General features: G+C 54.4%; 1 protein-coding gene across 1 annotated transcript in view; it reads left to right on the top strand.

The window, feature by feature from the left end:
* TBCD (tubulin folding cofactor D) overlaps window positions 1–13,479 on the top strand; it is a 176,669-nt gene that overhangs the window by 86,883 nt on the left and 76,307 nt on the right. Inside the window, exon 14 of the mRNA XM_062175522.1 lies at window positions 13,295–13,451. Within this exon, the coding sequence (XP_062031506.1) occupies window positions 13,295–13,451 (157 nt within the window). The remainder of the gene's footprint in view (window positions 1–13,294; window positions 13,452–13,479) is intronic.

Here is a 13,479-nt window from a genome sequence, read left to right as displayed (position 1 = left end):
CAGCAGCACTCAGGAGGGGCCACCAGGGCCTGGGGACCCATGGGGAGCTCCGCTCCTGAGCCCGGCAGTGACTCGGGGCAGACCCAGTGCTTGCCCTGGGCTCAGGTGGTGGCTTCCCTCGAGCAGCACTTGCGAATGCAGCCAGGGCCGATCCTGCCGTGGGAGCTCAGGGACAAGTGGCAGAAGCCACCCAGCACCTGAGGTAGATGATGGGTAGATGACGGACACAGGTGCCCGTGTCGGTCCTGGCTGCTTTTCTTACTGAGGCACTCACTGGGGTGCTGCTCTGAAGCCTTTAAGTGCCTGCAGTGTGCTGAGCACGTCGGCGACTGGCAGATCGACCCCGCTAACCATCAGGATCAGCCCAGGAGCGTTTTCCTCCCGCAGGGCTTTCCCGGCGGTGCTGGGGGTGTGAGCAGTCTGTTCCTAGGAGTTCCTGTGAGCCTCCCTGGCTCCTGCTCACTGGGGGCATAGCTGTGTAGTCTCTGGCCTCTTTTTTACCTTTTTAAGAGAGTAGGCAAAAGATGAGCAACCTCTTCGGCACTTTTTTAGCTTCACTTGCTCTTTCTGATCTCTGAGGACGTCTAATGCTTTGATTTCACCAAGAAACAGAAGTGGTGCACTGTGTGTAGAGCCAGTGGGGGCCGTGCCACCGCAAGGTTCCCCTGTGCTGACCATGAGTGTGAGGTTCCCCTGCCATTGATGCCGACCAGCACTTGTTGCTGCGTCCACGGGGTGACATGCAGCTCTCTCCGTTCTCTAGGGCTTGGCCTCTTGCAGCTTCGTGCTCTCATTTCAGTAGCTGTAAAAATCTGAGGTTGGTGACCTGAGTTCTGTCTTTCCTGTTGGCCTCTGGAGCTGTGCACATGAGGCCTCTGTGATACTTCCTCGCTGAGGCCCAGTTACCAGTTCTGGGTCTGACCTGATGAAGGCCCTGGTAAGCAGTGCTTTGCAGCCCCAAGATGGAGCTCACTTCAGCCTAGTTGCCCGCCTGCAGGCCCAGCTAAGGACGGCCGGGGTGGGTCTCACTTTAACCCAGGGGCGTGGCTAGAGCCTGGTGAAGACTGTGTGCCTGTGAGTCAGGGAGGGCTGTGTGTCTGAGGGCCTGAATATCACTAACGCCAGGGTCCCTGGCTTGGGGAAAGACGTTCAGGCTTGTCTGTTTTATTTTCTGTCTCTCATAAATTAATGAATAAAACATTAACAATACTACTGCTTTATTTAATTTCCATGAAAGGCAGAGAGACAGTGCTCCTATCCATTGGTTCGCTCACCAAATGCCCACAATAGCTGGGGTTGGGCTGAAGCTGGGAATTGAGAGCAGGGGTGGCAGGAGCCCAGTTACTCAGCATCACCACTGCCTCTCAGGGTCTGCATGAGCAGGAGACTGGAGTCAGCAGCCAGAGCCTGGTGTGAGCCCAGGTGCTCCGACGTGGCAGGTGGGCACCCTCACTGTCCTCACGGTGAGGCTGAAGGCGCCTGCTCACTCCGTTTTCTTTTTCTTTCTTTTTTATTTTTTTCCAAAAGATTTGTTTATTTTTATTTGAAAGAGTTTGAATCTTCCATCCTCTGGTTTCCTCCCAGGGTGGCTGCAAGGACTAGGACTGGGCCAGGCTGAAGCCAGGAGCCAGGAGTTTCTTCTGGGTCTCCCACATGAGTGGCAGGGGCCCAAGCACTTGGTCCATCTTCCTATCTGGATCGACAGTGGAGCAGCCAGGACTTGAACCAGTGCCCATATGGGATGCCAGCATTGCAAGTGGTGGATTTAACTGCTATACATGATGCTGACCCGCCCCCCCCCCCCCTTTTTTTTTAAGATTATGTATTTGAAAGGCAGAAAGAGAGAGAGAGAGATCGATCATCCATCTGCTGGTTCACTCCCTAAATGACCACAACAGCTGGGGCTGGGCCAGGCCAAAGCCAGGAGCCTGGAACTCCTTCCTGGTTTCCCTTGTAGGTGACAGGGACCCAAGTACTTGAGCTGTCTTCCACTGCCTTCCTAGATGCATTAGCAGGGAGCTGGATTGGAAGTAGAGCAGCTGAGTCTCGACCCAGTGCTCACATGAGATGTCAGTGTTCAGGCGGTGGCTTAACTTGCTGTGCTATAGACGCTGGCCCACATTTTCGTTTTTACTTTGCGTGGTTAAATTCTCTTTCTGCTGAGTGCAGGAGATACCACTGCCATCCTTGTGCTGCCCGTGACTCTGACGTTCTGTAGTGGCTGTCGTCTTCCCAGACTTGCTGACCAGCTGCTAGGGAGGCTCCTGGTGATACTAAATTGAAAAAACAATATGCCTTAGAGAGGGACTTGATCACAAAGTCTTATAAACAAAATTGTGCCTTCATAGTGTTGTTTTTTCCCCCCACCATGTCCTAAAAATGCAAAAAGTGTCGTGGTTTTGTGAGTAAAAGAGATGTGTGAAATGCTTTCTTTCCCAAAGCGTGTGAGACCCAGGCCTGCTGTCCCTAAGCCATGCAGTTGGACATACCCAGCCTGGCAGCACCGTCGGTGACACAGGCCGCGTCCGAGTGCCCGGCCTCACGGTTAAGCTATCCACCTGGGACGTGAGGAGCCCTGCTGCTGTGCTGGGCGTGGCGTTCTTGCTGTGTGTGTCAGCACAGAGAGTCAGCTCTGAGCCCTCGCTTGGCGGTGATTTGCAGAGACGGCTCATTGTGGTACGACATGTCCTCCAAGTGCCCCGGGGCCAGGCTGAGGGGATGGAGGGAGCCCACCCTGCCCTGTTGTGGAACCAGTGCCCAGGCCAAGTCCAGACCCAGCCCAGAGTCAGGGAGCCTCTGAGGGGTGTGTCATTCTTATCTGAGCCTTGGAGCAGTGTAGCAAATGGCCACGGAGAGGACAGGAAGAGCCTTCTCGCATCGGGGATGTCCTAGAGAGGCTGAACCCAGAATCCAAACACTTCAATCTTAGTGTGTCACGTGGGTGGAATCCACAGGCACTGCGCTCCTCAGCTGAGGGTCTCGGCCCAACCCCAACCACAGCGGCCACTCCTTGGCAGGTGAGAGCGGCTATGCCAGTGGCCCTGTGGCGCACGCTGGGCAGAGGGCAGTGGTGGCGAGTTTTGGGGCTCTGCTGGGGGGCAGAGCGTGGCAGGGCAGTTTACACTGAGGGAGGCACTGCCCTCACGTGCTGGTGGGGGCGCTGTTGATGGCGTATTCTAGCACAGCCCTCAAAGTGATAGCTCAAACTACTCTTTTTGAAAAATGACTGCTCTCCGGTACACTTAAGGACACGTGGAATGTGTATTCTGTTTTCAGCATTTGAAGCATGCCAGTCGGTCAGCTGGCAGTCGGCGTCAAGCCCAAGTCAAGGAGTTTCTTGGACGTTTAGTTTAGAGCTGTTTCTTCCTGTGTCATACGGACCCCAGATGTTCACCACGAGCAGTTTAACCTGCCCTGCCTGGTGATAGCAGCAGCTCACACCTGTGCTGCTGACACTCACTTTGACCTCGGATGCCCTCTTTAAGCCTCCAATAACCCGTGGGGCTGAGGTGCAGAGTGCACGTGCCCCAGGCCAGGTGCTGCATCTGTGCTCCCGCTCCTGCCCTGGAAGCACAGGGAGGGAAGGGTCTGTGGCCAGAAGCTTTTCTACCTGCCTCTGCTGTTGGTGGGTTGGGGAGGGGGCTTGCCTGCCTTCTTCCTCACTGGATTGAAGGGGGTGGATTGTCAACAGGAATGCTGGCTGCTTTGTGGGTTGTCTTCCTTCGTCTGCCTCCTAGTCCATACAGGGGTGGTTTCTGAGTGCTGTGAATGTGTCAGCCCGCTCCACCCTGTGTTCCTTCCTCTGCTCTCAGGTGTCTGAGGCCGTCTGTGGTCCCAGGGAGCAGGGAGGCACCTCAGCTACAAGGGGCTTGGCCAGCCTTGGGTCCCAGGCTCAGCCAGCGTCATGGAGAGTGTAAAGCCCTGTTTAAAACTGTTTTGTTGACTTTTAAAAAATGGTCATGAACATTGTGTGCACACTCATTATGGGAAATTTGGGAGATTGACATAAAGACACTAAAGATAACCCGACGTCCCAAAAGTCAGCCCTGTTTTGGGGTGTTGGGTCATGAGCCCAGACGAGCTCTGGCTGTGCTGTCCAAGTCCTGGCTGATGAGGGGCTGTCAGTCTGCCCTGGTTTCCTCACTGTCCCTGCCTCTCCAAATCCAGGGTCAGAGAGGGCCTGGCGCAGAGTGCTGAGGGCCCCACTAGCATGTCAGCATGTGTGTCAGGGTTTGATTTTGGCTTTCTCCCCAACTTGTATATATTCATACACCGTCCAGTTCCCCGTGGAGCTGATTTTGGATGGCGGCGGGAACCACAGCTGGTGACTCCACATGGTCTAATCACCACCCGTCGGCAGTCACTGGGGTCGCTCTTTGTGCTGTTAGAATCACGATCACAGCAGTGCACTTGGGGACAGCCCCAGGAGCCAGAGGTGTCCATCACCAGGGTTGGCCAGTGGCACACTGAGCACCTGACTGCCCGGCTCCTGTCCTTTCACTTTGTCTCCTGCTCCTCCTGACCACAGCGAGTGGCCTTGCACACAGCCCAGTGCCTGCCCCCGTCTCTGTGGCGCTCCTTGTGGACAGTGAGTGTGGGGGTCGGTGTTCAGGCATGGTCCTGGCCTGTGATGGCATAGTTAGATGATTGTCGGAAGGGATGTCTCAGGGTTTCACGCATCCTCATTTTGACACTTGTATCTTTCCAGCTTTCTTTGTCTTGTGTCTCCCCCTTTTTTAGGTTGGGGTGTTCATATTTTTGATGGTCTGAGCCCTTTATATATTCTTTAAATATACAGCCTTTTAAAAAAATTATTTATTTATTTGAAAGTCAGAATTACACAGAGAGAAGGAGAGGCAGAGAGAGAGAGAGAGGTCTTCCATCCACTGGTTCACTCCCCTGATGGCTGCAACATCCGGAGCTGCGCTGATCCGAAGCTAGGAGCCTCCTCTGGGTCTCCTGTGCAGGTGCAGGAGCCCAAGGACTTGGGCCATCCTCTACTGCTTTCCCAGGCCATAACAGAGAGCTGGATCGGAAGCAGAGCAGCTGGGACTTGAATTGGTGCCCCTATGGGATGCCGGCACTACAGATGGCGGCTTAACCTACTACGCCACAGCACCGGCCCCAAATATACAGTCTTTTATCCATCTTTCTGAATGTGGCTCACTTTGTCACTGCCTTTAGAACTTCTCTTCGCTGTATGGATCAGCAGCTTAAGATGCTTTTGTATCACTTTCTTGGGATTTCTCTGTCCCTTAGAAGTCTGTTCTTGCGGGCTGGTGCTGTGGCGCAGTGGGTTGGACTACCATTTGTGGTGTTGGCATCCCATGTGGACACCGGTTTGAGTCTTGGCTGTTCCTCTTCTGATTCAGCTCCCTGCTAATGGCCTGGGAAGGCAGTGGAAATGGCCCAGGTCCTTGGGCCCCTGCACCCATGTGGGAGACCTGGGGGAGGCGCCTAGCTTCTGGTTTCTGTTGTTGCCATTTGGGGAGTGAACCAGTGGATAGAAGATCTTTCTGTCTCTGTGTCTCTCCTTTCTCTGTAACTCTTTCAAATAAATAAGTAAATCTTAAAAAGAAAAAAAAAAAAAAAGAAATCTGTTCCGCATCATAAGAACAGATAGATGGGGTTGGCGCTGTGGCATAGAGGGTAAAACCACTGCCTGCAGCACCGGCATCCCATATGGGCGCAGGTTCGAGTCCTGGCTGCTCCACCTCCTGTCCAGCTCTCTGCTATGGCCTGGGAAAGCAGTAGAAGATGGCCCAAGTGGTTGGACCCCTGCACCTGCATGGGAGACCTGGAAGAAGCTCCTGGCTCCTGGCTTTGGATTGGCGCAGCTCTGGCCATTGCAGCCAATTGGGGAGTGAACCAGTGGATGGAAGACCTCTTTCTTGCTCTCTTTCTGTGCCTCTCCTTCTCTCTCTGTGTAACTCTGACTTTCAAATACATAAATAAATCTTAAAAAAAAAAAAAGAATAGATAGACGCCTGCTTGTTTTTGTCTTCTAGCAGTTTTACGATTTTATTTAAGAACATGTGAAGTCTTCTGTGCTGTGGGTTTCCTTGGTGAATTGTGCTTGTCAGTGCCCCCTGAGCACGCATCGTGGGCCTTTCCAGGCAGGGCAGGTCACTCATGCTTGCTTGTAGAGAGGGCCTGTGTCCAGGGTTGAGGCCAGGGTGGGAGCTGTGCCCTAGCTTCTGTGGTGAAGGCCAAGTGCAGGGCCAGGCTCTGGCGCCTGCTGTGACCGAGTGGTGCTCTGGGCAGCACGTGGGCTTCTGCTGTAGCTTGGCCTGTGCACAGGATGGGTCCAGCTTTGTGCTGTCTTCATCAGAACAACTGTGGGCATGTCGGTTCCCAAATACTCGTCATGGTGCCTCATCATGGCACCATACCTCGCGATTTATGGGACTGCATGCTGGCTGGCGCCGTGTTATCCTCGAAGGTTTTGCACTTTTCTTGTCTGTCAGGCTGCAGTTACCAGAGTTCCAAGACTGGGTAGTTCACAGTCCTGCTCTCAGTGGAGGCAGGGATGTCCTTGTGTGTGTCCTCTCGCTGCGGGAGGAGCAGAAAGGTACCCTCGAGCTCTAGTGCAGGCCACTGATCACACACTTGAGGGTGGCCCTGGTGACCTGTCACCCCCAAAGCCCTGCCTGCCTCCTGGCACCCACACCTCAGGGGTTTGGAGGACACAGACAGGTGAGACTTGGGACCTGGCTCCTGTGAGCTTCTGGAACACGTACCTGACATATAGTTTGATGTCATGTGAGTGGCATTTTCTACTACTTTTCTTTCTTTCTTTCTTTCTTTTTTTTTAAAGATTTATTTATTGATTTGAAAGGCAGAGTTACAGAGAGGCAGAAAGAGAGAGAGAGAGAGAGATCGGTCTTCCATCCGCTAGTTCGCTTCTCAATTGGCTGCAACAGCCGGAACTGCACCAATCTGAAGCCAGGAGCAGGTACAGGAGCCCAAGGACTTGGCCCATCTTCTACTTCTACTTCTACATCTTCCCAGGCCATAGCAGACAGCTAGATCGGAAGAGGAGCAATCGGGACTTGAACCAGCACCCATATGGGATGCCGGCACTGCAGGGTTTCTGTTGGCAGGTTGTGTTCACTCCACAGCTGTGTACTTGGGATGGTATACCTAAATATTCCCCACTGAAGGGCATTTGAGTAGTGTCTGCCTTTGAGCTGCTCAGAACTTCTGTGAAAAAAGTTAGTGGCCTCTCTGGGGTAAATGCCTCAGAGTGCAGTTGCTGGGCTGTGTCGTTAATTCCCTTGTGTGGGGTTGAGAGAAATACTGAGTGTTTTCAGAGAAATTGTGTGAAAGATTCTCTGAGAACCTTACCTGCTTGCTTGAGGAGTGATTCTGTAGGTGCTTTGGATGGTCCAGCAGCGGACTTGTGACAGGCAGTGTCCTGGAGAGGTTGGCGGTGGCCCCGGGTGCTGCCTGTCCTGTGGCTGTAACCTGAGTTTCCAGCTGTTGGATTTGTGACACAATTGCTTGTCATCGTTCTTGGGGACTCTGTTGAACCATTCAGAGCGCAAGCCCAGCTCCAGCTGGTTGGCTCAGGGTGCAGAGCTGGGCACGTGGTGTGGGAGGAACTGGCTTTGATACCAGGGAGACAGGGCCTGCTCACATGGATGTGTCGGTACCTCTTGGCATTTGCTGCAGCCAGCACTGTGACTGTAGAAGGACCCTCCCCATGTGAGACTTGATGTGGCTCCACCTGAAGTGGTAGCTGCCAGTGCCGGCACTGTGGCATAGCGGGTAAAGCCGCCACCTACAGTGCCAGCATCCCATATGGATGGTGGTTCAAGTCCTGGCTGCTCCGCTTCCAATCCAACTCTCTGCTATGGCCTGGGAAAGCAGTAGAAGATGGCCCAAGTCCTTGGGGTCCTGCACTCGCGTGGGAGACCTGGAGGAAGCTCCTGGCTCCTGGCTTGGGATCAACATGGCTCCAGCCGTTGTGGCTATCTAGGGAGTGAACCAGTGGATGGAAGCTTGCTTGTTCTCTCTCTGCCTCTCCTCTCTCTCTGTAACTCTGCCTTTCAAATAAAAATAAATAAATCTTAAAAGAAAAAAAAAGTGAAGTGGTAGCTTCCTTCTCTCCTGTGATGGACTCTGGGCTTCACCTGTGTTGGGAGTGTGGGCTCCTCAGGTGCTTAGTGAGGTGGAGAGTGTGCGTCTGCTCCTTGACAGATGAGCCTGGGCTCCTAGGCATTGCCGAGTGGGTGGTGGGTGGGTCTGGTTTACAGGGGGACAGGTGGGAGGATTGACTTTCCCCTGGAAAGAGTGGGCTGAGAGCCGCATGGGTGACTGAGCACATGTGGCTGGGGGCGTGCTTGAGGCCCCTAGGGGAGAGAGCAGGGCAGGCCTGTGCAGGTGCCCCCCAGGGTGTGGTGAGGTCACACCATTGGGTGGGCACTGGGTGGGGCAGGCTGAGCAGACGGGTCTGTTCCTCCCTCCTGTGGTTATGGCAGCAGCCACCCTGCTGCCCACTGCTGCCCACTGCTGCCCACAGGCCACCTCAGGGCCTTCAGGACGGTCTCTCTGAACTGTCCTGTGGGAACTGAAACCCAGTGTCTGTGGAACCTGATACGCCGTCCGTCATTTCCTCCTGCCCCCAGCACTGGCATTTTCGTTGAGCAAGTTGGACTGCATTTTTGAGGAAGGCATGATGGCTGTTTGTACTGGGTGGCAGAAGTGGGAATTCTGTAGAGAGCGTCACACCTGCTCTGGGGAACTGGTGCTTTCCTGAGCTCTGGCTCTGCAAGGTGACTGCTGAGTCTGTGTGGCTCCGTGTCTAGCTCCATTGCAGAGAAGGCACTCAGTGCTCTCCATGGGCTCAGGAACAGCTTGGGATGGGAGGGGACACAGGGCCAGTGCATCCTGGGAGGTGGGGGCGGGAGACAGGGCCCAATGCATCCTGGAAGTCAGGGGAGAGGAGACAGGGCCAGGTGCAGCCTGGGAGACAGGGCCGCTTGGAACCATGGTCTGGCATCCCCTGCTGAGGCCGACTTCTCTCGTCTGTGGAGGAGCTGGCGTTTCCATGCTGTCCTCTTGTCCTGAGTGTGTTTCTCTTGCTCTGCCCTTGGTGTGCTCCCTGACCCTGCCCGTGTTCACCACCAGTTTAAAATAGGAAGGCCAAACAGGGCGTTGTGGTTTGCAGCAGATAGCCTGTAGGAGTCCACATAACCCTACTCATGCCTAAATGGATGAGTTTGCTTTTAAAATTTGTAAACTTATTGGCTGTCATCGATGCAACTGTGATTTCTTAATGGACAGATTTCAAAGAGCAGCTGAATCCCTCTGACCACAGGAGTTGTGCAGTCTGCAAACCTTGCCGTGGGACAGGGCCCTCTGAGGGTTAAATTGCTTCTCTACCTGGAGGCTGCTTTTTCCTTAGGCAGTTGGCCTTAAACAAATGACATGCTGTCAAAGAGAAGGGTATTTAAATTACATGGCTGGACTCCGGGTTGCCAAAAGGAAGCCCTCTGGGGTAGGTTATATATTTGACATGCATTTGCAGTGTGTAATTGGAACCATGAGAAAGGTTTTTGTTTGAATCTATTGAACGGTTTCCTTATTTTAAAAACCTGTTGAATCTGGAATGAGTTGTTAGTGGATGAAGTCTTCTTTCTGATAATGGCTCATGTAAAAGTTTAGGGCAGAGGTGTTTCTGCTGCAGTGCTGCCTAGATATACCCCCCACCGCCATCACCACCTGCTACCCTGAAGCTTTGTGGTTGGCCAGGGGCCTGGGCACTGGGCTAGTGTGTTCCTTGTCCACTGGGTCGCTGGGTGTCAGAGCTGAGAGGCTGGGGCTTCTTAACACAGCAAGGGCCCTGTGTGTGTGGGGGGGCAGCAGCCTGACCCATCCCTTCACCCTCAGGGTGCCGCCCTTGCTGCCTGGGGCTGAGTCAGAGCCGCAGGCTGGTCGTCCACTTTCCTTGTTAAAGAAAAACTGTCTCACTCTCTCGTTTAACTTTCTGTGGGGGAGCATCCCTGCCCTCACTGCTGGCCTCTGTCGGGAGCTACTTCCTTTCCTGAGTGTCAGCCCCTGATGTTTGCTGAGGTGCTACGGGTGTCGGAGAGGTCTCGGCTCACAGGACACAGATGCTGAAGGCTGCCTGTGCTGTGGACTCGGGTGGAACGGGACCGAGTGGGCCCTTCTGGGCAGTTGGCAGGCAATGCTGGCAGTGGCTGCAGGGGTCTAGACTCTGCCTCTCTGATGTAGCCTTCTGGAAGGACATAGGAAGGCGTAGCCTAGCAGCTTCATGATGTCGGAGGGTCGGCAGCTGCCCCACCACATGGTCAGCTGTGACCATCCAGGTGGGTGGGCCCCCACAGAGGTCGCCTCTCATGAACTGGCCTCTCTCTGATCAGACTGTGAGGAAGGTCGAAGTAAGCTAAAGCAAACACCCATGAGTGGGTGCAAATCAGGAACTCGTGTCTTCCTCATGACCAGTATATCTCATAGCCAGTTAGCAAACCCCAGGCAGCCTCTGGGCTGTGGCAGGGTGGTTCCCTGGTGCCCTGTGGCCTGGGGAGGTTGGTGTCCCTATGTGTTGGCTTCTCCTGGGTGGCACTAGGCAGCCCACAGCTGTCGAGTCCAGTGCAAGGAAGTCGAGTTGAGAGTACCGAGTGCTGTCACTCAAGGTTGTCGGTCTGGAAATTGGTCTTGTCCACTGGATGGATAAATTGGGACTCAGCAGTCAGCGTGCAGCCTCCCTGAGGCCATAGAATCGCCGGCCGGTCTTCCCCAGAGCTGTCTAGGCAGCTGCTGTGCGGGTGCAGATGCTGCATTTGCAGGCCGCTGCCCTCCCGGGGGTGCCACAGCCTATTAGTTGTGACAGCTTTTGGCACACGAGTGAGCTCCCTATCAGCACAGAAAGTGTGTGTGAACAGAACTAGCAGACGGGAGTAATTCCAGGTGAGCTAGAATTTTTCCTGATAAAACAGCTGAGGACTTTTAAACATTACAAGGGTTGCTTCGAGTTGAGGTAATTGCTTTCAAATCACCTATTAGATTCAGTTACTCTGTCTACAGCTGCTGTGGTAGTGCCTGCCTGTTTGGTTTACACCTGCTCCAGGAGCCTTTCCGTGAGCTTCATTTTTCAGATATTTGGTGTGTGGGTTGCTGATTGATGGAGGCCTTCTGCTGGGGCCGTCTGCTGGGGCTGCTGCTTCTATCCCCTGGTGGGCGGTGGAAGACTCTGGGTAGGCTTAGAGGTAGGAGTGTTCTGTGCAGGGTGTGTTCAAGGGGACACCGGAGCTGGAGGCTGTGGACTCATAGGGTGCCCTTGGGAGTGGTCTGCCCTGCTCAGAGTGAAGTGTGGGGCAGTGTGGTGAGAGCAGGTCTCACGCAGGGCTAGGCGGGCTTTGGGATAGGCACTGTCATCTGACTGCATGTGGAGTGGAAGGAGGAGCTGGCCCTGGGGTGGCACCGAGCCTTGAACTGTGCCTGAGAGGGTGATATAGCCACACTGGCAAGAGCAGTGCACAGGGAGACGGGCTCTGCTGCCATGGTGTGGGATTTGAGGGACCTGGGGACTGCCCACGTGGGATGCTGCTGTGGCTTGAGGAAATGAGACTTGGGGGGGGTTGTCCTGCCTGGGGTCCTCAGCAGAGTGAGGAGCGGGGGCCAGGACTAGGTGGGCGACCTCAGCTCTCAGTGGCCCAGCAGCCATCCTTGGAGAAGACCTGTGTCTGGGGCTACACCCCTGGGTGATATGGGTAGAGATGACATCACGGTATCTTTGTGCTTTTGGTTTTGAAATAAGTTCATTTTGGCCGGCACTGCGGCTCAATAGGCTAATCCTCCACCTGCAGTGCCGGCACCCTGGGTTCTAGTCCCGGTCAGGGCGCCGGATTCTGTCCCAGTCGCTCCTCTTCCTGTCCAGCTCTCTGCTGTGGCCCAGGAGTGCAGTGGAGGATGGCCCAAGTGCTTGGGCCCTGCACCTGCATGCGAGGCCAGGAAAAGCACCTGGCTCCTACCTTCGGATCAGCGCGGTGCGCCAGCCGCAGCACGCTGGCCACAGTAGCCACTGGGGGGTGAACCAACGAAAGGAAGACCTTTCTCTCTGTCTCTTTCTCTCACTGTCCACTCTGCCTGTAAAAAAAAAAAAAAAGTTCATTTTATGTAGTTTTAAGTCAATTTATAAATATTTACAGTCTTATTACAAAGAATCACCATATGTATATAAAATAAACTAGAATCTTGCCCATTTTTTGGTTGCTATTTATATGGAATAAAAAAAAAATCCCTGGAAGCAAAAAGGCACAGGGAAATTTGTATGTCACACACAGAGTCCTACCACTGCTTCTGGAGGATTTTGTTTCCAGACTGTTTTCTGGGAGGCAGTTGATTGGTGGCAGTTTGCCATCGTGTGTGGACAGCGTCCCCGCACCAGGGCTGTCTTTGCTCAGACTCCTTGCAAGCGCTGTATGGCTGGCAGGTGGAGCACACAGGTGCTGTGCAGCCTAGGGCTTCCCGGCCTCTCTCTGGATCACATCCTTCCACCACTGGCTCCCTAGAGCCACTCGCTAATTTCTTTGTTCAGGGTTGGTCTCAGCCGGTGGCTTATCCTGGATGGTCTTCGTAGACTGTCACACCAGTGCATGTCTGCCGTGAGTGCCTGTCCCAGTGAGGGCAGCGACCGTGTTCCGGGTTCACTGTGGAAACCTCATGTTAGGGACGTGTGACGTGGACACTGCAGGAATGCAAGGGCACTTCCCTCATGGCCTTCCCCTGGTACCTGTGGCCACCTCTGCTGCCCTTTCCACTGTCCCCCCGCAGTGGTGCTGTTAAAAGTAGGCCCGGGCTGCTTGGCGCTGGGCAGCCGGCTCACCAGGGACAGGAGTTGTGTGAGACAGGATTGTGCCGAGGCCAGCAGTCTTGGGGGGAGAATGATGCCTTCGGTCTCAAAAGTGCTTTTTCCAGTTTTCAAGTTAGCAGGAGGGCTTTTGAAGGAGCACAAAGCAGAGGTAAATGGGGAGCCAGGAGCCAGGGAACGAAGGACCAGGCTGGCTGCGTGTTGGCTGTGGCAGGCGTCGCACGGCGGGCTGGCGCTGCAGTGGTTTCATCCTGCATCCCTGTCTCTCGGTCTCTGACTTTCAAATAAATCTTTATAAAAAATAAAAGCCTTTTCCACCTTGATCGTTGTTGGCCGTGGCTTGTAAGGGCTGCAGTGATCCCACTTACGGCACAGCCCACCTGTCTGTGGTGCCCCTCACTGGCCCTGTAGTGCTGCCTCCTGGACAGCCCCTCACAGTCTTTGTCTTCTGCTCAGTTGTCGACGTGATCCTGAAGGCGCTGACCTATGACGAGAAGCGGGGTGCCAGCAGCGTGGGTGCCAACGTCAGGGACGCTGCCTGCTACGTGTGCTGGGCCTTTGCCCGTGCCTATGAGCCCCAGGAACTGAAGCCTTTTGTGAGCGCCATTTCCAGGTGAGCCTGTCCCCTCCATGGTCTCTAG

This window comes from Lepus europaeus, chromosome 18 (genome assembly GCF_033115175.1).
Source record: "Lepus europaeus isolate LE1 chromosome 18, mLepTim1.pri, whole genome shotgun sequence".
In the NCBI taxonomy this organism is placed as follows: Eukaryota; Metazoa; Chordata; class Mammalia; order Lagomorpha; family Leporidae; genus Lepus; species Lepus europaeus.
This window is presented reverse-complemented; position numbering and strand designations above follow the sequence as displayed.